General features: G+C 46.5%; 1 protein-coding gene across 2 annotated transcripts in view; it reads right to left on the bottom strand.

Moving 5' to 3' along the window:
* Positions 1–1,130: 1,130 nt before the first annotated feature.
* dock1 (dedicator of cytokinesis 1) overlaps positions 1,131–24,006 on the bottom strand; it is a 191,977-nt gene continuing 169,101 nt past the window's right edge. Inside the window, exons 43-52 of one of the 2 annotated variants that reach the window (XM_080021824.1) lie at positions 22,651–22,735; positions 21,256–21,342; positions 19,107–19,283; positions 18,472–18,555; positions 12,331–12,468; positions 8,711–8,856; positions 6,927–7,119; positions 3,787–3,967; positions 3,462–3,625; positions 1,131–1,938 (exon numbers count right to left, since the gene is read on the bottom strand). In XM_080021824.1, coding sequence (XP_079877950.1) covers positions 1,840–1,938; positions 3,462–3,625; positions 3,787–3,967; positions 6,927–7,119; positions 8,711–8,856; positions 12,331–12,468; positions 18,472–18,555; positions 19,107–19,283; positions 21,256–21,342; positions 22,651–22,735 — 1,354 coding nt within the window. In that variant the 3' untranslated portion in view covers positions 1,131–1,839. Of the gene's footprint in view, positions 1,939–3,461; positions 3,626–3,786; positions 3,968–6,926; positions 7,120–8,710; positions 8,857–11,647; positions 11,765–12,330; positions 12,469–18,471; positions 18,556–19,106; positions 19,284–21,255; positions 21,343–22,650; positions 22,736–24,006 lie in introns of those variants that run through there. The other variant, XM_080021825.1, reaches the window with a different exon arrangement.

Raw genomic sequence — 24,006 nt, 5'->3', positions numbered from 1 at the left:
GGCACAAATACCTTCGACAATGAAACGCTCCGGCGGCACACCACCGTCCCGTTAAACGGCGCAAACACATAGAACCGTCATTATTATCCCGGCCGACTTGACAGATAGCGATGCCAGATTCGCAAACGATTCCGTCGCGGCGGACAAATCTTTATAACGACTCAGGGGTTTGGGTCGCTCCGGCAAAGCGTCCAAAGCGGGAGGAGGCCAGGGCTTTTTTTTTTGCATTCATCCTTCTACAATTGTGAATAAATAATCGAGAGAATTGAACGATTCTTGTGAGACTCCCGTTCTCGACCCGGAGCCGATCCGACTCGTCTCGGATACTGAATCTCAAGGAGTCGTCGAACCTTTCGTCAACGACTCACAGTTCTCACTTTCGCCGTGATACTCCTTGGCCTTCTGGCTGGAGCCGACGAGTCCGTGCAGCCTCGCGATTTTGATCTTGCAACGCAAGAGCTGGTTTTCCGCTACTACATTTTTGTTTATTTATTTTTTTTATTTTTAAGGTGGAATTTTGAGACCTTTCCGCGGCACACCTGGCGAGCTCTCAGGGCGGCGGCAGTGCACCGCGGCCCGGCAGTTGAACAACGGCGCAGAATTCCAAACTAAACAAGCCCCCCCCCCCCCCCCCCCGTTTGGGATAAAAAATAAAAAATAAATAAAAAAACCAGGATGAGCACATTTGCATAAAACCTCCACTTCACCGCGTGGAATTACCGGCGCGACCTTGACGCCTGTTGAAAGACGGAATAAATGAAGATGTTGTTTTGTCCCCACTCATGCGCTGTTGCCGGAGCGCGCCACGACATTTCCATTTTCGGCTGCGTGGGCTTTGAAAGCAAAGAGGAGAGGGAAACGTTGTGTAAATTAAATTGCATAAACATATATATAAATATATATATAGAGAGATGGATAGAAGTCGTTACTATTTCCGTGCGTGGAAAAAGCGGAGGATAATGAAACGACAACAATAGCTGTCACTCAGCGCGTCTTCACCTTTCATCAGATTGTTGAGAGTTTCAGACGCCGCGGCGTTTTGCGGCCGTTTCCAGCAGCTCAAAATAAGTCGGCAGACGCCACGTGTTAAAAATACATACATTTTGAAAGTTTTATTCCAAAGGCATGTCAGTAGTGCATGGGGGAAACAGTCGCCTATCGCCCGTTCAAATCCAAGGTTACAGCGGTGGGAAAACCAGGCCTATGACACAGGTGGAAAGTTAGTCGTATGTGCACTCCAAGACTAAAATGTCACCGGTTAGAAAGGAAAAAAAGGAAAATAAAAACAACAACAAAAATCAATAATCGGAATTTGCATCGCGACCCTTTTTTTTTACGGCCCCCCCGTTAATTCAAAACCACTTCCAAAGTCCCTTTTTTTTTTTTTTTTTTTTTTAATGTCTCGTATAAATGCCAGTCCATGTAACATGGGAAAGTATCACAATAAAATCCACATATAAAACAAAATGGAAAGAAAAAAAAAAAAAAAAAAAAAAAAAAAAAAATCATATATACAAACCTCTGTACAAAGTAGGAATATGGATAAAATAATAATAAAAAAAAAGAGAGGAATCAAGGAATAATGGTTTGTTAAGCTATGTACTCTGGTATATTTGAGAGCATGGAGTGGGAAAAGCCATTAAAAGCCCAAGCCTGAAAACTAATCTCTGGATGAGGTATTGACAGGAATGCCTGGTTAGAAAAATAAATGGGAACAACAAAAAAAAAAAGTGGAAAGTGGAAAGAAGGGCACTTAGTGTTGATGCGGGTGTGTGTGTTTATTTTAATTTTTTGTTTGTTTTTTTTGCCGTCGTTCTGGGGTTTGTTGTCGCCGTTTGTTCACTGTACGATCCCCGAATCGATGGAGGTCTGCTTCCTGGTGGTCTTGGGCGGCGGCGGCGGGGGGGTTTTGCTCGGCAGAGGAGGCGGCGGCACGGGCTGGAAGACAAAAATAAAAAAACCGAATATATCTATATCTACAGAAACGACAACGGGGACTGGGGAGAGACGAATGCCGATTCGTCCAATGTGGCAGGAGTCGAGGGAGGTTTGCAGTGTTTACGCCGCTGTGGAACACTTTTCTTGAACCCGGAACACTGGTCATAAAACTAGGCAGAGTAGTTACGAAATCATTTAAAATCCATATTCTGTGGATTCTTCTGTTCGGTAAGCAGCCCGGTGAACAAGCGGGATGGAGGCGCACCCCGCCACCCCGTCACCACGCGCGGGTGGTTTCGCAATAAGGAACGATTCATTTCCTCATTTCAAGTTCATTAATATCAAGTATTAATAATGACACGGGAATATATATTTTTGAAAATACGGTTGACTAAATAATTCAGCGGTGACCTTTGGAGGGCGGAGCGACTTTTGGCGACGAGAGAAAGTTCAGATCCGCGTGAATCCACAGCCGGGCGGGCGACCGGAGGGGGCGGAGGCCTACACGCGCAGTTCCCCCACTGGAACAAACCTTTTTTTCCTCCCCAATTTCAGCTCCCACCGACCGTAAAGCGGAGGGTGAAATTTATAGCGGCCGTAGACGGTTTATCCGGCTCAATATGACACGCCCTCGTACGTTTACAGGTTCATAAATAAAGATAACGATTTAACGAGGCCGACGATGCGCCGCAAGGTTTATTTTTATGTATTGTGGAGGAAAAAAAAACAAAAAAAACAAACTGCCTTTTTTCATTTACTATTATTATTATATATTTTTTTTTTAGCGGCAGCCCGCGTTGTCATCATTAACCATTCAAAGGAGGAAACGTCTTCATGTACATCAATGTTTGGCAGTAAATGATCTGTTGGGAACACGTTATGTCCACTCCTCTGACTTGTAAAAGGCTGACATTTCACTTTAATACCAGAAAACAACATCATCAAATGGCTTTTATAGCATATAAAATAAATCAGCAAATAAAAATCCCAGGATATTTCTGAAGAATTTTATTATATATATATATATATATATATATACACACAAATAAAATAGCACCTTTTTTCTTGGAAACAATTAGAACCTAAGGCCCAACTGAGGTTCATTAACTAAGTTTAACTTCGTTTATTTCAGGCATCATATCGTGAGGAATTACAGCGGGAGATACTGGGATACGACAGTTTGACAGCGGATAAATACGATTGGTTAACAGAGAGCGGCTGATGGATGAGAGAGAGACAGAGCGATCGTCCAATCAATCACCGAACTGGCATAAATATCAGAACGGTGGATATTTACACACACACACACACACACACACACACACACACACACACACACACACACACACACACACACACACACACACACACACACACACACACACACACACTTGACAGAGGAAATGAGGGTAGTTAATAGAGGTAAGGGGGGAGGCTGGGAGGTGATTGTTGCTCATTGTGAAGGCCGTGCATCATTAAGGAGCCGTGGTTTGGTCTCGGCCCTCCACATTGAGACCACTTACCCTCTGGTGGCCCGGGGGCGGCGGCGTGGTGGGCGTGGTGGGAGACGCCGCCGCCGGGTCGTGGTTCTCAAATAGATTGCCGTAGTCGGCCGTGTTGCTCTTCAGCGGCAGCGGGGGAGGAGTCTCCCCCTTGTCGGGGCCACCCACACCGTTCAGGTCCAGACCTGGGGGGGCGGGGGGGAGAGAGGCTCCATCAGGACCAAAGTGTGAATTTGGATTCGTTTCTTTAAAAACGTGACCAGTGAGCACACATGAAATGACGAGGACGAGCGAGTGAAGGTGAAAGACGGAGAGAGGGGGACAGAGGGAGGGGCATGGGCCTTACTGGACGCCGTGAGGAGGCTGAAGGAGAGCTTGGTCCGGGGGGTGATGGGCGGGGGTCCCGCCGAGGAGGAGGAGGAGGAGGAGTTGGAGGTGGCGGAGGAGGGGGAGACGGAGAGGCGGCGGTCTCCCCCTATCAGGTTGAGGACCTGACTCTTTGGTCGCTGGGGTCGCAGGGGGCTGATCTGGGGACGGACAGACAGACAGCCAGACAGACAGACAGACAGACGTGTGTCATTTTGGGGCACTTGAATAGTAAGAACTTTTTTTTTTTTTTTATAATGAAGTGATCCCGCGGCACTACACTGTACCGGTATCCTGTCAACCACGAGAAACTTCAGGAACACATAGAACTGTACGGTGGCCCTGAGAGCTCAACTGCAACTTAAGGAAACACATGGAAATAGACAAAACACAAGCAAATTACGAAAAAACAGAAACGGCATTAAGAGAATACCGCAAAACCACATTACGGAAATGAGCCACACCGGATGCACTGATTTATCTGCAATACAATATATTGAAGTAAATGTTCTGTGATAAATGCAAACTATCACAGACCAGTCGCGCCACGTGAGACCACCGGGTCCAAATCCTCCATCTGCTTCCTCCATGCAATTAATAAATAGAAAAAACAACTTTTATATCAATCCACAGTTTATTATCGAAGCCATTTAAGTGCGATGTTCCAGAGAAAACAGCTTCTACCGCCTCGGTGACAGTGTGGCGATGTTTGCAAACGATTCGATTCTTTTGTGCGAATGAACTGAACTGAATCACTTCCTGAAACGATCCGTTCATCCGTCAGTTCTGTTGAGCTCTAAGTCTGTTGTGAGAGAACGTGATTCAGAATCACGTTCACAGTGAGTGTACCCCTGCCAATGAATCAGGCAGTCAGTGAATCAGTCATTCAGTGAATCAGGGATTAGTTCGCAGGGTTTTTTGGTTGATGCGATTGGGTTTTCTGTTGATGCGATTGTGTTTTGTGTTGATGCGGTTGTGTTTCCTGTCGATGCGGTTGTGTTTCCTGTGAATAGGGTTGTGTTAACTGTTAATGGGGTTTGTTTTTTCTGTAAATGCGGTTGTGTTTCCTGTTAATGCTGTTGTGTTTCCTGTGAATGGGGTTGGGTTTCCTGTGAATGGGGCTGTGTTTTATGTTACTGCATTTGTGTTTCCTGTTAATGCGGTTGTGTTTAATGTTAATGTGGTTGTGTTTCCTGTTAATGCGGTTGTGTTTCCTCTTAATGCAATTGTTTTGTTAATGTGGTTGTGTTTTCTGTTAATGTGGTTGTGTTTCCTGTTGATGAGGTTGCGTTTCCTGTTGATGCAGTTGTTTTGTTAATGCGGTTGTGTTTTCTGTTAATGCGGTTGTGTTTCCTGTTGATGTGGTTTTGTTTCCTGCAAATGCGGTTGTGTTTTATGTTAATGCAGTTGTTGTTTCCTGTTAATACGGTTGTTTTTCCTGTAATGCAGTTGTGTTTCCTGTTAATGCGGTTGTGTTTCCTGTTAATGTGGTTGTGTTTTCTGTTAATGCATTTGTGTTTTCTGTTAATGTGGTTGTGTTTCCTGTTAATGCGGTTGTGTTTCCGCCTAATGCAATTGTTTTGTTATCGCGTTGTGTTTTCTGTTAATGCGGTTGTGTTTTTTGTTAATGCGGTCGTGTTTCCTGTTGATGGGGTTGTGTTTCCTGTTGATGGGGTTGTGTTTCCTGTTGATGGGGTTGTGTTTCCTGCAAATGTGGTTGTGTTTTATGTTAATGCAGTTGTGTTTTATGTTAATGCAGCTGTTTTTTTTTTTGTAATTTGCTTGTGTTTTCTTAACTTTAAGTGCGTTGAGCTCTCACCACCGTAGAAATGCGTTGATTATTTTGGACAGATAATAGCCTCATTCACAAACGATTCTAAAGACTCACAAATGACTTGCTTGTAGCAAACAAACCTTTGAAATAAATCAGAGTCGCTAAAGAGTGGGCGAGTGAGTGAATCTTTTAACTTCTACTGAAAATAATTACCGAGCCCATATTAAAGTCCAAGGCAAAAAAGGTCTAGTTATTTGTTGTTATTGGAACCGAATCACATCACTACCATTATCTCTGACTTCCAGCGTGAAATTCGAGCTTGTGGAACGGATAAATTAAAGAATTAAAAAGTGCAGCCTTGCAATTTTGATCCTGCAACAGACGGATTTATTCCATTCAAGCAGAATTTGAAAACTTTTCACGCCACTCCCGGCAAGCTCTCGCGGCAGCACTCGCGTGACGCGGCACGGCGGCTGAAAAACACTGAACTGGACATTTTGAATTAGACGCCGGATCCGTAAGCAGCGTGTTGCAACAGGAGGCTCCGGGATTCGCTGTGTGAGGGGAGGGATAAAAAAGCGAGCGCTCCTCAGTTGAAATGTAATAAAAGTCAGATCAATAAAAGATCGTTTAAAAGGAGAAAATTGCTTTCACATCTCCAGTGAGATTAGAGTCTGTGTGTGTACATCCGTAAGCATATTAGAGTCGCGCTATTCGTGTTTCTGGAGCCGACACAATTTTGATAAATGCGCCCGTTGACTCACAATGTCTTATTTGGGGTTTACGAATAATTGTTTTGCATGGGAGGGTGCCTCTCTCTCTCTCTCCCGGCAATAACGCGACCGGAATTTGAATATAAAAAGATTAGTCAAGATTAGGGGCTACTCTCTCTCGCTCTCTCCCTCGAACTGTAAGTTAACAAACAACTCCGTAATTGGCCTCAAATAAAATCACGAGAAGACGCGTGGGAAATAATAGGCAATTGAATACCCACGGTTCAGCCGGGAACGTGGCTTAATGTTTCGGTTTTGGGGGCCATAAAAACCTCCATTTCTTATCAAACGCGGCACTCGTGCTTCTGCCCCGCGCTGCGAATTCTCATCACGGGGCCAAAACACCCCAAAATATTGCACCCAGTCTCCCAATTGGTAACGAGGGAACAACCCAGAAATCTTTTGTTGGGTTTGGATGGAGAGCAGGAGGAGAGAAGGGGCAGGAGAAAGGAGAAAAGGATTCAACGGAAGGAGGAGGACACTGAAGAGGGGTCGGGGATCCTGAAAAGCCAGAACTACCAGCGGAATAAGAACAGAAGGTGGGGGAGGGGGAGGGGGATGGTTTTTCGGTACCGTCTCTGACAGGATGACGGCCTCGGCGGGCTGCAGGGGGATGTCGGTGGTCTTCATCTCCTTGTCGAAGATCTCCTGGTGCTTGCTGTTCCTCTTCTCCTTCTTCTTGTCCTTCTTGTCGGGCTCGTCGCGGTCCAGCTTGTCCTGGGACTTGGTGTGCAGCTTCTTTGGCAGCAGCGGCTCCAGCGCGAACCTTGGCGAGGGAGGAAGGCGGAGGAGGGTTATTCCTGCCCCCCTCCCCGAGTCTGCGTCTTTTTGGAACGGACGCTGAGCGGCAGATTCAATCGCTATTTATAATTCTGTGCGCTGGGATTCTGGGATGTCCTGATAAGCGACTAATTTTGATTTAATATGGACATTTCTTGTCATTTATTCGTCATTCTCCAAAATAATGAGAGCACCCATCTGAACTGGAATCTGAGTGCATCCTTAAATGGATCAGTTCTCAGTTTTTTCAACCCTGACCTGATTAAATGTTGGTTTCCAGCATTTAAACTGTCATGCCGTTTTCACACCAAAATGAGCGGGTCGGCCTGGGTTTTTTTAAAACCCACAAAAACAGGCTTTTTTTCTTCCGGTGCTTCACGTACGATGTTATGAACGCGTTGGAAGAGGGGCGTGTCATGGTCCCAGTGTGATCGGGAATAAAACAGTAGAAGGAGGAGCAGGAGACCGCAACGTAAACAAACAATGACATAAAACGGTAAAACAGAAAAAAGAAAAAAGTCTTTGGAGCCGTTGAAAAGAATCGACACCACGCTGCAGTAGAAGCAGCGTGGAGCAGGTCCCCCATGCTGCCGGTGCGCGGTGTGCAAAGCGGTCCGTGGCAGGGAGCGGTGACCGCCGGGGACAGTGGGGGTTCTCCGCTGTGGTCCCCACGTGCGAACCCCATACTCACGTCACGGTCCCCCATGCGGAAAAAAGGTCAATGAAATGATGGCATAATACACGGATATTCCTGTCTATTTATAGGCCAGTGTACAGAACTTCAACGCGCGACACATCGCGCAGGTAAAGCGGTCAAAATTAGCCGGTCCACCCGGGTGACCCGTTCACATCAGAGCCGACCGGAGGTGGAGCCGATTAAAATCATTTTTTTCCTTTCCCACTGGTGGCAAATGCCGAATGTTAGCGGGTGTTAACGGGTTTTTGGTGCAGTGGAAAAGGGATACAACTGTTTATAGAAAAACCTCGCTGAACGCTTTACCACTGAGAAACTTACCACTCTGCTGCAACGTCTCGCTGACAGTCATGAATCTTGTTTTTGAAAATAGTCAGACAGTCTCAATATGTTAAACTGAAGAGGAAAAAAAAACGGGGGATAACCGTGCATTTCATCAAGCCTTTCAAGGTTTCATTGACGATTTTGGCTACATCGGCATTACCGTAAGAGACTAGACACAGGAAGCTGGGCCGCTTCCTCCTGGCAACCTGCCGTAGCTGACGTTAAACTCTGGACGCGCTGCGCAAAATGCGGTTAAAAAAATGTGTTCTCGTTATTTAAAGCATGTTCAAAAAAAATACGCAAAGATGCATCTAACGCTAACGCCATTTTTAAGGCATAGACTTTTGCCCCATTCAACTGCATTGGGAAGCTGCAGCGGAGTGGTAAGTTTCTCAATAGTTAAAGTGCACAGCGACTCCAAACAGTTATAGATGATGGGAGCCAATATTTTGAACAAGGTCTGGTTTGGAACATTGCAAACCCGTCCTCACTGATGCCCCCCCCCCCACGCGCTCGCTTGGACAGACGACAGCGAACAACCGGAGCGCGGGGTCTTTACCCGTCCGATCCGGGCCGGGACGAGGGGGAGGTGTCGGAGGAGATGGAGCTGACGGAGGCCACGGAGAGCGGCCTCTGGGACGAGGGCATGGTGAAGGAGCGCACCATGGAGCGAGGACGGGAGCCGCGGCGCTCGTCCACCGGCGGCTGGGGAGGGAGGAGGAAAGATGGAGGAGACAAGGAATAAATCACACGAAATTTAGAGAAAACAGCAGCAGCAGCAGGGGGCATTGGAAGGACACCAGGTGGAGCAATGAAATTAAGTCTTTTGTGTGGATGGAAAAGAGAGAAAAAAACCAATAATAATAATAATAATAATAATAAGGAAAAGTTCTCCTACCATACATCGTGCTGAAAGGTGAAATTATAATACGGTGATGGAAAGAAATATGACGCAAGGGTTTGGGTTCCATTGAAGTTCATACACAAGAGCGATCCAAAGCGCTTCCCACGAGGCATAAAAGAAAAGTAAGAAAACATAAAGATCCCGCTGATCCATTTGAATTAGCTTTTTATGGGCAGGCACTGTATTTTAAGGCCGAGGTTGAAGAGTTTTATGTGTTTTTATTTTAATCGCGTCGGTTTTTTATATGTATTATCATTTGGAGGTGTCCGGTTATTATAGTCTGTCCTGCGTTTTATCTGACTGCACAACAAATGTCCAAACAGGGACAATAAAGGTTGAAGTTAACTGAATTGAGGAAGAATAAAAGCATAGAAATAAAACGTTAAAAAACAGATTGAGACAATCTCACATTGCGGGCATTGGATTGCTGCTCCACGCTAAAGAACAATATCTAGAACCAGAAAAAATGACAAGGATAACATTTTAAAGTTCAATATCCTTTTTTGTTATATTATTTTTTAAATTAATCTTTTTTTATTTAATTCTCGTTTTTGGCTATTTCTGTATATTTGGCAACATCACGTCATGTCTTTTAATGTCTTTTATCGCCGCGTTTCTCAACCGCTGTGTCAAATGTTTTGGAATCGCTTTAAAGGTGCAGGGTGTAGAATTTAGTGGCATCTAGCGGTGAGGTTGCAAGTCGCAGCCAACTGAATGACCCTCCCATGGGGGTGCAACATGGTGGCCTCCTTGGAGCGTACCCGCGCCCATGTAGATAAAAACGCCTCGCTCGCTATTTTCAGTTTGTGAGTTAAAGATTCCCTCGCTTGCCCGCTCTTTTGCCGGACTCCTGAATCACTAGAAAAGATGTGTTCGTTACGAACGAATCGTTTGCGAGTCTTGCGTCACTAACTACTGCATTAGTAGCCGCGGTCGTAACAACGGTTGTGCAGTTTTGAGATGTTTTGTGACGTTTCCAGCAGGTTAACGGGACAGTGGTTTAGTGCCGTGGTAGGGGGAGGAAAGAAAAAAAAAAAAAAAAAAAAAAAAAAAGGTTGGGAATACACTTCTCTCGTGCGTTCCTTTCACAAGGCACACTTTCCTTTATAAAGAGAGAGAATCCCCCCTTTACCTCCAGGGCCAAACAGAGAGAGGGAGGGGAGGAGAAAAAAAAGAGCTTGGCCAAGCAACAATTAAATCCGTCGAGGGTGGAGAGCAGAGCAGTCGCCAGCAGCACAACACTTTCAAACCTGAACATCCTCACTACAGCACGGCAGCTGACATCATACATATATATATATATATATATATATATGTATAACAAAACAGAAACTCTGAGGAATAAGAGTTTGATCTGCAAATCACAGGAATTAACATTAGCAAAACAAACAGACAAATGAAGCTTTTATAAACGTCCTCATGAGAGGTGTGCGGTGATAGTATTGGTGAAAAAAATACAACAAAAACAAGCCTCTCGCTCTCTCTGTGTTCCTGTGTTTACCGTTTTCCCGGCGGCGTCGTGCTCATTAATCATATGGCTCAACGAGAAATGTCACCCCCCCCCCTTTTTCCCTGGGTTGTTTGGACCGGGAAAAAAAAAAAAAAAAAAAAAAAAAATATATATATATATATATATATATATATATATAAATAAAGGAAGTAAGATGTTGAATAATGTATGGAAGGAGACGCTCTGACGGGGCGGGGTTTTTAAAAGCAAAAAGAATGAGAATAATAATTTGACTTGATGCAAACATTCAAACCACAGACCACATTCTACAGGCGTGTTGTTTATTGTTCGTTTTCAAGGTTTTACTTTACATTGCATTATGTCATCTAGCCGACGCGAGTTATGATAAGGACATTCTGTCGTGGTGTCAAACCACTGCATATCACAGCCACAGTTCAAACGTCTCTAAGTTCACGTTCACGCGACAAGTCTTAGCGCTCCATTCCGATGTATTTCTCGGATCCCATTTTGTTTTGTTGGGCTGTTTCGATTATTATTATTATTTTTTTTAAATGTGGTCCACGTCAGATTCCAGTGTGAGGGGCCACGGTGCTGAACTGACCCGCATGCGCACAAGCAACACAGGCGTCCCACGCAGCGCGCTGTCGTACGTGTCGTAAACACGGCAGGCAAATGCGCCGTGGTTGTCGGGCGGCGAGGGGCCGTGTGGCTCGGCTCAAGCCCGCTGGTTAAACCTTTGAATGCAGACGGGGGCACGGTGCTTTGTTTTTTTATTTTTGGTTCGTTCAATGAGGAACTTTGTTAAATAATAATTTCTAAAAATTTCCATTATAAAAACACAATGTGCGCAAATTGCTCCCCAATCGCTGCCGCAGAGGGGAGCAGCGCGCACGCGCACACACACACACACACACACACACACACACACACACACACACACACACACACAGGGCGGTTGTGGTGCGGGTGCCACGGTGGGGGGGAGAGTGCCGCGGGGCGCCTCGCTCTGCTCGCCGGTCCCGACGTCAGGGGAGAAATTACGAGTTGATTCTCGAAACACAGGGGTACTTATTTTGAAAGACCCTAATACTCTTTTATTGACGATGTATTTGTTTTCCTCCGTGCGTAACGGGGAGACACTCGGTCACTCAGTGCGTCAGCCAGTAAAGAGCCCCTCATGGGTGGACAGGTCAGCGCAAGGAGAGTCAAGGAGTCCTCTGAAGAGATGGGTCTTTAGTCTGCGACAAAAGATGGGAAGCGATTCAGCCGCCCCGCCATTTTATTGATTTATTTTATGGTCTGTCGTTAACTTTTAGGTTTACTCCTGTTTATTGCCATCATTTGGTCTATTGTATCCTCGCCCAATTTGTTATTGTTCGTTCTTTTTCTTCGATTTCTTCTTGTTAGGTTATTTATTTTGTTGTTTCTTTGTACATGCTTTGGTTTTTATTTATATCGTCAAGTTATTTGAATGAAAAGCAATTAAAAACAAATAAGCTCTGAGATCAAGCATTTGAAATTCAAACGAAGATAACCTTAAAACTCCCTCTTGACAGTTTCAATAACACTTATCTTTGTCACAGGTACTTAATGAACTTATTGCATTTTGTATTTGTTGTGTGCGTTACAAATGTGAGCTACTTTCAGGAAAATGGTCGAGGGGTAATGTGTAAAAGCCTAGTAAATTTGACACCGGCATGGTCCTTTAAGTAGTGGCTGATATAGACGTTGCTACTTTCAAGCTCCAAAATGAAATTGTCCTCCCGAGGTGAAGATAAAGACTAAGGATGAGAAAGTTCCTCACCAGAGTCTTGACGCCGTACTGCTTCTCCACCTTCTCGCGGAGCTGCTTGAAGCAGGCCTCCATGCGGTCGTGGAAGGGACGCAGAGCCTCCGACACCTTCTCCCCGTGGATACGAACGCCGTCGGCCAGGTAGGGGATCTGGGGGAGGGCGTAGGGAAATCACACTCATTAGGAACACTGTTTTTCAAACAACACACTAATTCCACAATTAAATACATAATGGAAATCAGCTTGTGTGCCGCAATATCAAAATTACAAGAAATCATCAGTTCCAGCCAGAACGGCAGCTATGTGTTGATTAGAATTAGCTCTAGTTTCACACTGAAAGTGAGACCTAATAGTAGCGATAAAAGGTTTGACTCTGTTTTGAGATTCGGTTCTTGACGAGCCAGTCAGGAAAGAGTCATTCAATTTTCCAACTCTTCGTTCCTTTAATTTACTTTGTGCCACACACAATGAGGAGGGGAGGAATTCCTGAACTCATCGACCAGAGTCGATGGACTAGAGTTGTGAATGCAATTGTCCCAAGAAACATTTAAAAGGTTTGTTCAGTACAAACCAATCGTCCGCCAGTCTTAACTAACTGTTATAATAATAATGTCAGTTATAGTGTTTGTGGAACAGGACAGTGGTATAGTTCTGTGGGATTATTTCAGTGGAAGAAGAGTGCCGTGGCAGAAAAAGAGGTTGGGAAACAGTGGATTAGACCCAGCGAGTCCCAACGATTAGGCTTAACTCTAGCTTTCTGGGAAAACACATCTCAGAAACATATGACTCCCCAAGATCCTGCTCTGCGCACTCAGCACCGCCGGTCCTCAATTAACAGTGTCTTCCTCTTCCTCTGCTGGAGTGTGTGTGTGCACGTAGTCTTTTGCAAAGGCGGTCATTATCGGCGATCACTCGAGGAAAGTATGACTGTCCTTTCCGTTATGGTTGTCTACTTGTGGGTCTTCAGATGGCTGTAGAGGCTGATCCATGAGGAGAGTGGTGGTGGTTGGTGGTAGTTGAGCCTTATTCTCTCTCTCGTTGCCGTGCTCTCGCTTTGTCTCTGCGGCAAGCCAGAGTTCTGTTTCATGCTGGCAGCTCCTTACACAGATTTCTTCCAGGAGCACCTGTCCAGTGCAATGTGTGTGAGTACAGGATCTGTTTGGGCTTTTAGGTCTCGGTCTTCAAAGACTCTTTTCCTCAGGCGATGGTTGACCTCCGTTGGCAAAGCCAAGGCATACATGCTGTGGAGGTCTTCTCTGGAGTGTGCTGCAATGCAGTTGTTGTCAGTGTACTGAAGTTACATGATGGTGGTGTGTTGCAGACTTACTCCTGTCCTTGAGCCTTTAAAGGTTGAAGAGCCTGCCATTAGTTCCGTACAGGATTGGGATCACCTGTGGCAGTTCTTCGCCAACGAATGGTGGAGTACGGCAGTAATGAAGATGGCAAACAGGGTGGGTGCAATGATGCTGGTCCACCTTCCTTTAAGATCTCAGCTGGTTCTTAAGGCTCCTAAAGGCATTTTGAACCTGTGTCATGGTGGGGGGTTTCTCCGTGTCTTCTCTAAGGGACTCTGGGGGATGAGACCGGTAATGTCTGATTCAGTTGTGCTCGCGATTAAGTAGTTTCTGGAAGTGCTCCTACCATCAGGAGTTAATGGAGTATTTGTCCTTCAGGAGTTCCTGCCCGTCCATTGAACACTGCAGGTTTAAGCCACGAAAGCTTGGACCATAGACGGCCTTAGACGGCGCTGAAAAAGCCTCTGTTGTGACCCGAGTCTGCCAGTCTCTGGACTTCCGGAGCCTTTTTTGTCCTCTAAGAGTGCTTAAGCTCTCTCACCTGGCTCTGGTCGTCCATCTGGCTCTGGAGTAAGCCACTCTTTTGGCCTTGCAGGTTACATCATTTTGACAGGCCTAATTTTGAAAGGCTTTCCTTTTCTTGGAGATCAGCTGTTTTATCTGTGTTGTTCACCAAACCAGTTTCTTACATGTACCCAAGGGAGGTTCTACAGGTATTGAGGATGGTGGCTTTTAGCACGCTCCAGTCCTCTTCGATGTCATCAGGATATTCCTGTTGGAGGCTTTCCCCAAGAGAGGCTGAAGTCGCTGCAGGGTGGTAGTTTTAGCCAGGCGTTCAATGTTTATTCTTTTCATCAATTGGCAAACACCAGATGGATGGTCATGAGATGCTCACTGATCCCAACAGGAAGTTCAGAGAAGTGACTGATGAGCTTAGCTGTGCCTGATGGCAAATCCAACACCATGGATCCTAAGCTCTTCAGCTGCTTTTCCTTTCTTTAAGAAAGTGTGGCTACCCTGCTCCTCTCTCAGTTGTCCTTCGGTTGCACTATCCATCAGTGTGCGCACATTCCAGGCTTCAAAATTCATATTTTTGTGTTTCTGACCGCATGTGGTGATCCCTCTGGACGCGGTAATTAAGTCGGGAGGTTTGAGGCAATTTTTAGGACACCTTTCCTAGCCTTTCCCCGGGTAGGGTGAGCAAGTGGATCCTAAAGAGTGCTGCTCAGTCATAGGTGCAGCTGCTGAAGGGCTCTTCAAGCCTCGTTCCAAGAGGCCAGCAACTGGATCTAGCACCCACCGCCTAATGTACAGGCTCATGACTAGGAGCTTCCAGATCTGAGAATTCTGTCCCCATTGCCACTTGCCGGTCACCATAGGACTAAATCCGGGATGTTTGGTGGATTCCCATTATGCAGAGCACCTGTGCATGACTGTGTTTAGCGTGGGGAGACTGGTGCACGGACAGTCACCACAGGGTCCTTGACGGATCTTTTTCAGGATCCAGTGGCATGGAGTAGATGATGACAAGGGGCCCTTTTCTGGTGCAGCCTTCACCCGCCATCCCAGCTTTTTTGTGATGCTTTCCCAAAAGCCAGCTATCATCCTCCTCCTCTTCCACCGTTGAGATCTTGGTTGGATTGCTTTGTCAGGACCTCCCTCGCGACCTTACCGCCGGGGTAACTCTACCAGGAGCATAGCTCCAGAGGGCATCGCTCTCGGGATCTCAGTACCACACAAGCTTCTCCACCACGACAAGGTGACAATCCACGGCCCTGCTCTGTACACTCAGCACCGCCGGTCCTCAATTAGCAGTCTTCCTCTTCCTCTGCTGGAGTGTGCGTGTGTACACACAGTCTTTTGCAAAGGGGTATCACACTTCAGCAGCCCCCCCCCCTTCCTCCCCCTCCAGTTGGGAGAAGCCTCCATTAATGGATACCAGGTTGCCATGGCTACTACACCTTGCTCCATCTCACCCCCTATTTAAATAGCATACTTGGGATCAGGATCAGTGTTTCTTTTTTTTTTAACACAGGTTGATTAAGGTTGCGGTGCACGCACACACACACACACACACACACACACACACACACACACACACACACACAGACAGACAGACAGACAGACAGACAGACAGACAGACAGACAGACAGACAGACAGACAGACAGACAGACAGACAGACGGACACACACACTAACAAAGACACATTCTTCTGCACACTTGAACGTCACAAAATAAATAATATCGACATAAAAAACATCCCGACCCTCATTTTGCAGCACAACATGGAGTTGTGCTGCAAAACGTACGTACCAGAGACAACTGCAGCCCAGAGAGAGAATGAGAGCGAAAATGCCAAAATATAGCAATTAGGAAGCCCTCGTGCCACAGTGGGTGTGAGCGAGAGCCAGGATATGACACTCCTCAGGGACCAAGCATTTGACTTGTTAGGGTTTTTTTCTCCGCCCATCCATTCTCTGCTGCTGGAAAATGGTAAGTTATTTGTTTTTCCATTCTCTGCTGCTGGGAATCACAGGTAAGTTATTTATTTTTCATCCCTGTTGAGTAACTGGAATGTTACTGTTAGTGTGCGGCAGTGAAACACTGCGTGGGGTTGTTTTTCCCCCAGATAAACATGAAATGTCCTGGTTCCTGTGTCACCAGTTTAAGTGAAAAATACTGTAAGTACAAGGTGAAAAGTGTGTATGAGCAAAAAGTGGGGGAAAAAAAAAGGCCAAAATGAAAAAGGAATTTAGTATTAAAAATTTCATGAGTGCATTTACACTTTGGAAAGACACAATTACTCTTAGAATTAGCTGAATAATTGGCAATATTTAATAAACCCTCAAGACTAAACTAGTAAGTAGAAGATGTTTTTTATATACAATATTCTTACATAAAAATAGAAAATAAATCAGAAAAATACAAATACAAATACAATACACAATTAACCAAAAAATGTTTACATTCAACAAGAAAATATTGGGGGGTATCGAGTAAACCTAAACGTTAACACGAAGATAGATAGGGTGTGAGCAAGGATAAGCGCGTGTGTGTGTGTTTGTGTAACTTCTGCCAGCTGTGTGTTTGTTTGTGTTTTCTTTCCTTCTCCTTTCGTTTTTTGGAATGGCAGACGGCCTGCTGGCAGTGGGCTCTGGAGGAACTTCACGTCTCATCTCCTTTCATCTGATGTAACCTTTCGCAATTCTCAAACAGCGGACGTTATTATGGCAACCTATGGGAAATGCACGCAACACAGTGTGCACGTCCACTGTAATTCTCCATGTCTACACATAATACATTATAGGTTACCTTTACCAATTCACAGTAAATTCATATTTTTAAGTGCAATTCTGTCCGTATTGAAGTCAACATCTATATATCCTTATTTGTATTTATATATCTATATAACTCTATATATTCTCTATATTCTATTCTATATCAAAATCTATATATTTTAACAGCAGTGTTGAAAAATGTCTATTTTTATTTAAGGCTAGATTTACTCATCTGTATATAGTATACACATTTAAACAACAAGGTTTAAAATGTTCTATTTCTATTTTAACATTATCTTCATTTAAATGTATATATACTATATATTTTAACAGCAATTAATTCATCTTTCAATTTTATGTTATCCTGACTTATCTGTTAATATATTTTTAGCACCAATGTAAAAAAAAAAACCAAAAAACTATTTTAGGTTATATTGTTCACAATTTTTTTTTTATGTGCTATGGGGATAAAGTGTAAATTTGTGTTCCCTATGCCTAGAGAGAGAGGGAGGGAGAGAGAGAGATGACATGGAGAAAGGAATGGGGAGTTAGGAAAAAGAAAGGATGGCGAGGAGGGTTCGGAGAGTGACAAAGGGGGAGACCAGGAGAAAGGGAAGGAATGGACAAAGGAGGAGAAGGACGGCGGAAGAGTTTGTGAAAGGTGGGGGGGGGGCAGAAGAATGGGACAAGGACAAGTCAGTGTATATAAAAAAAAAAAAAAAAAAAAAAGACACAAACAAAAAGAAAAGAGAACGAGAGTGAAAGCCGAGGCAAGATCCACGTCTCCCAGGATACTCACGTCTTTTTATAGACCTGAGGGTGATACATGGCAACAGAACCCTGCTCGGTGGCACGCACGCGCGCACACACGCACACACACGGTTACACACACACACATCCATTGTTTTTTTTTTCTTCTGTTTTTTAAGAAGTATATGCGTCATTTCCAAATCCTTCGATAATAAAAGGCAGGGTTATTGTCGGGTGAACAGAGATATTTCCTGACCCGAGGCCCACGTTGATATGGAGCTAATGAGGAGCTGGAGACCCAAAAACTGTGACGGAAAGAGGCTTCTGTTTCTAAATTGGCAGGAAACACCTGCCGCTGCAAAAAAAATAAAATAAAAATAAAAAAAGGATTTTGTTTTGCTTTGCGTGCGTGTGCATGCTATTTCTACTGTGTGTGAAAGTTGCTCGGGCCCAATCCACCGAGCTGCTCTCTCCTCATGCCACGGAGGGTCCCCTCTCACTTTAGACTGCTTGCTTCAGCACACTCCACGTGCCATCATCTTTGGCGGAACTTTAAAAACATACTTTTCCACTTTCTCGGCTCAGTTGCCGTCGTTAGCCACGGTTTGCAGCATACTCACCGGGTGCCTGCTGTCGCTATTGCAATTCTGTGTTCTCAATTTAATTAGGTGACGACGACTTTTGGAAATGAAGGCCGACAGGTGCCCCGTGCGCCCGGCTGAATGTGGGGGGGCGCACACGTGCCAGGGGACACACACGGACACACACACACACACACACACACACACACACACACGCGCACACGCACGCACGCAGCTTCCAGTCTCACCTGCCAGGCGATCAGGTCCTTCAGCCTGTCGATCTTCTCCAGGTCCTCCGGGTGCTCAGTCATGTACTTGTCATTGAAGAAGGCCTGGATGGGAGGGGGTCAGGCAATGAGAATTAGGAAAACAAGAGAAAGGGGGGGGTGGTGAAGGAGTTGGGGCGGAGGGGTTCAAAATTGACCCAGAGAGATGAAGTTAGCTGTTAGCTGCTTTTCTTAAATATCTGAGTTCGACACGGCTCGTGGTATCAGGTCTTCAAATTGCATCTGTCCATCCCTAGTGCAAATGGCACATGTGCGTTATGGCCACATGCAGCCCATAATGCTATTCACAGCACGCACAAAAAGGATGAAAAAAAAAAAAAAAAGTCGATCGAACACAAAATTCCGATGCACCTACAGCGCTATGGGCCAAACAGGCCTGACCACCGACCACCCCCAGAACATTATATTTGGTTTCGGATAAATTCCCGAAATCGCTACGGTCAGGCTATAAAAGCCAAATAAGTGAATAAGTGTACAACCCAGGTTCGTGTGAGATCAAAGTGGGGCTAAATCACGATTCTTCGTCCATGGTGTGAAGAGGCAATGCGCTTTGCGTCAGAATGAAGTCAACGAGGCGGTTCTCCGTTTGCCCGCACCTTCTCGTAGTTGGTGAAACCACCCATGACGGCCGGGTCCACGATGCCGTTCAGCAGCATGGAGAGTGGGTTGATGTGGAGGTTGGGATCGTTGAGGTGCCTCTGCACCATGCTGCTGATCTTCTCATTGGTCAGCTGCATGGTTTCCATGGCGTTCTCCAAGGGGCTGATCTCCTCCTGCATGGCAGAGTAGGTGGAGGTGGGCATTATGGGTGGGCCGGTACAATGTTTTCATTGGCTCTACCATCTTTGGAGAGTTCATGTAAAAAAATATTTATATATATATATATATATATATATAAAGCATTCCAGTCATAAAGACATACTGATTGACATGTAACGCATATCCATTTTTATCCATAAGCGACATCCAATATGTGTCCAAGAAGCAGAAAATCAAGTCACTCATTTTTTAATATCGGACACATCTCTGGGAAACAGATCTTTGTACTGGAGATATTGTCTGATACCATACGATGTATTAACCTGGTACTGGACCAGCATCAAGTGCTATGTTCAATATCCGCCCGTCTCGTGAATGCATCCAGATACTCACACGCTCTCGCGCACATACACACACGCGAACCAACTTTCTATATATTAGCCCTCAACCTCTTGAAATTATTTGTCTGTAACGACAAGGGATAGTATATTAGAAGATGGGCTCGGAGACCCTTAAGTACACCAAAAAATCACTTAGGTGAGAGCACCAGCATTATGGAGATGGATAGCATGCCATGCAGGCAAGTTTCAATTCCCACGACAGAAAACCATAATTGGTCAATTGGAGAAAATAATTCCATGTACACAAGAAGAATTCCATCTCCATCCACGGAAGACAGACGAAGCACCGGGAATGGGAAAACATGAAACAATAAGACCGTGGGGGGCTTTGACTTTGACTATGCAAATATCACTTTTAGGCCCCGACCCAAATCCAGCAAAAAATAGACACGAGATGTGCCGGAGTGACAAATCTGCAATCTGCAGCACCGCGTCCTGGACCGGCTCTGTTGAAAGCCCCGGCAGATGGAGGGCCTGAGCTCGGCGAATCGCAGCCCAGTAATTAGGCTTTAAATAGAGGGGCTGACCTGGGGGGACCTGGCCTCTTTCGTGGCTCCTCTGTAAGGCAAGCTGCTCCTGACTGGACGTCCCAGCCACGCCTGAGGGAAGATGCCTCCACAACGAACTGGTGCGGCGTCGCATTATCGCGTATTGGTACAACCTTGACTTGGCTGTGCCATTTTTGGCATGGCAATCAAACAGCCCCCCACCTCCCCCCCGGCCGCCTCGCTCTGCGGACATTGGGGTGATTGGACCCGGTCGTTAATGGAGTATGAAGGCAGGCTGAGCCCTGAAGACATGCTGAGAGAAGCCTGCCCTGGTTAACACGGCGACCGAGTACCTTTGGAGAACAGACAGAGTAAGAACGACATGACCCTTTTCTCTTATGAAAGGAACTAATCAAAGCAACAAATAAAGAGTAACTGACTGCAGAAAGCTAAGCCAAGCTAAAGCTACAGGGTGGTTGTTTTTGGACAAAATAACTAAATATTTAAGAAGGACGAGGCCGTAGTCTGGTTTTTGTGCGTCCGGTTCCCGCGGCGTGACTTCTGCTCTGGACTTTCTCTTTGACACCGCCACCAAAAAGTAATGACCCCCAGGCACCGGTTTTAATTGGTCCAAACGGCTAAGCTGAAATAACAGCAGCACCCTCAGGACGGACCGCAAAGCGCGCCTTGATTCAGCGCCACTGTAAAACACTAAAGCCATTTGCTGCAGTGAGACCCAACTCTCATCAACTTCCACCGGTTGTCAATAAAGAAATCCAGGTCATATTAGAAAGGGAAAATCAGCAGTAAGTGCGTGCCGAACTCACCGGCCCCCTTTGCATTATTGGCATGTTTGCTGCGTTGCTAATTTCCAAACTGGCCTTAAACAGTGGCTGGTAAATCGAGGCGGAGGGGCCGCCTGGCGGAAGAGTGGAGCAGGGCTGGAGGAGCACGGCCTCATAGGGGTCCGGCGAGCGCCACGCCTGTGTCCACGCCGCTTAAGTGGACAAACCGTATCGATCCCCTTTCCCATTTATCCGCGGCCCCTCACCTGATTAGAAGGCCTGCTCGGCACACGGGGGCCCTTCAGGACTTACCGTGGAGACCCAGTTGACCTCAAACCAGCGCAGGATGCCGGGTAGTTTGTACGCCGTGGTGTAGGTCGTCCTCTCGATCCACATGTTCTACGGATGAAGCGACGGGGAAAAAAGGTTAACCATCTTTAACACTTTGGAAGGTCAGCCAGTTTACCCGGCTCTAAACGACATCCTGACAAGCCAGAGGTACGGTGGCCCCCGGAGCTCAACGCACTGCAACTTAAAACGAAAACACGTGCAAATTGAGGAACAGATTTATCTGCAATAGGAGGGATCGATAGACCGTCGCTACATCAACGAGAGGGATGAGAATACGACATGGCTGTCCTCTAAAAGCTCATAAAAAGCAAGCTGGTTGTTGCGGTGGGGGCGGAGGAGACATCTTTTATCTCTGGATGAGCACCTCTCCCCCATCTCACTGGGCTCCACCTTCAGCCGGCCCCGACTCGACGGCAGCTCATTAGGGCCCCGGCAAACAGACAGCCCAAATGAGCGGTAACCGCCTCCGAAACCCCCGCACACGCAAGTGGAGCTGAAATAATGACACAGCCTCCGAAAATAAAATAAAAATAAAATAAAATAAATAAATGAGGGAAAAAAAAAAAAAAGAACGAGATGGGAAAAAAGAAAGTGATTATTTCCCTTGGGAGAGAGGGCTCAACGTTTTTTTTTTGTTTTTTTGTTTTTTTTTTAATCACTGTCAGAGAAGAAAGAAATGAAAGGGAATCCCCATTTGATCAATTAAGGCGAAGACGCTGACACGCATCAATGTGTCTTAGCACCGCAGCCTCGCCGGCATCATCCCACGCTGTGACAGCGGTTTAGGATGCGGCCCGGCTCCTTACGTGTGTGCATGGTATGTTTCAAAGCTTCTGTCGGACATAATTTGCCGCGCTGGTTAAAAACTTTCCGGAGCCGGAGGAAGTTTGATCCGTCCGTAGGAAAATGTAAAAGGCATTGTCTTGCTCTGCTGAAGTCCCGCCACGGCAGAACGACGGGGCCCCAATTCACTCGGTGCGGAGTACGGGGAATGAGCCTAATTGGGCGGCTGGATGTGACCGTGGCGATCTCGACCAAGGTATGAATCATCACTCGTGTCCTCAAACGGAGATGGAAGGTTCAATGTGAGTGTGTGTGCAATGTGATCTCCCGGCAGAAGACACGGCAACCAACTTACAGTTCATTCTACCAAGCAGCGTGTTTGGCAATGCCAATCAGCAAAACAATGTACAGTACATTAGGTGGCGTTCTGTCCTGCTAAACATGGATGTCGATTTCAATGATATGAAGACCCTGACGTCACATATCAAATAATATAAACCTGTTACAACATAGACAATGGCCAAGAAAACAATTACAGCTGAATAACAATTAGAATAAAAAAAAAATACTTACGGCGAACTCGTTGTCCGGGTCCTTCTCTCCCTTCCTCACCGGCCTGGAATACTGGAATTTATGGACTTCGTTGACGGTGTAGAAGCTGCGGAGGAGGAGAACCCGACTAAATTAAAAAACTGTTATTGGCGAATCTAGGGCTCGCTCCGAAAACGACGGTTGATTGGTTTGCTTGGGGTCAGACGCGGGACACGGCAGCTCCACTCCGCACGGGGCCCAGGAGCCGCAAGCTCCGGCGTCAGGCGCGCCGGCTCAGACAGCCGGGCTCTGGCGGGGACGGGGCCTCATCTACGCAGCGAATAAATTCATTTCGGGGGTCGGGGGGGCTCTCGGCCCTGGAGCCGGTCGCCTGGGGAGGGCGGGGGTTGGCGGCGTGCGGAGCGGCGGCAGGGACGGCGCTTCCCCGGCTCAGGTTAATAGACTTTTCACAGCGACAGCCTGCTGCTGCAGGGTGTTGTCCACCAAGAGCTGAGGGGAACGGCTGTCAGCGGCAGGCAGACACATCCACATCGTTCGTGGGCTTCAGCACACGCCGGCGCCCACACACCCGCTTTCTCCCGTTCATTCATCACTCGTTTTTTTTTTTTCCCCATCGCTTGTTCTGTTATCGCTCCCTCTCTCCCCTTCCCTCCCTTTCTCTTGACACACAAATCCACATTGTGGACAGTCTCTCCTCGGGGATTGGGGGCTATAACTGCTATCCCACTACGGCTTATTGCGTTTTGCCATATGGCTCATGGAGCGGACTTTGACTTTATTAACAAAGGAGCCATGAATAAAATATCAAAAAGAATCTGTTCGGGAAAGGACTGTTTGTTTGTTTGCAATGGAATGGGGGCACTCTTTTGAATGTTTGTGAGCGATTGAACGCGCTGCTGATGAAAGGGCGTCCATGCGGTTTGTAGCCCTGGCAGAGCGACAAAGCACACAGCACCTTTCGTGTCATTCAAGCGCCGTCATACAAGGACAAAACAGGGATGGGATAGGGGATGTTGGCGGCGCGGGCGGGCGGGCACGCACGCACGCACGCAAGCACGCACGCACGCACACACACACACACACACAGCAAACTTCTGATCCGGCAAACACGTTAATGAAGGGGCTTTAAAAGCAGTTCAGCCACTTCAATTTGGTCTTTTTTCATTCCATTGGCCACGGGGCTAACGAGGCGGTGCAGACACCGGCCGGGTCAGACGGGGTGACGCCCGGCGCCGTGCCCCTCTGGGCTCACGGCAACACGGCCTCATTGCCATGCACCGCCGACTCCCGAACGAGGGACAATGAAAAGAAAAGAGGGGGCGGGAAGCGCAAGAGGTGGAAAGGGAAAAGGTGGCAGCGAGAGAGAGAGCGAGCGAG

Source organism: Zeus faber (assembly GCF_960531495.2).
Source record: "Zeus faber genome assembly, chromosome: 20".
Classification (NCBI taxonomy): Eukaryota; Metazoa; Chordata; class Actinopteri; order Zeiformes; family Zeidae; genus Zeus; species Zeus faber.
This window is presented reverse-complemented; position numbering and strand designations above follow the sequence as displayed.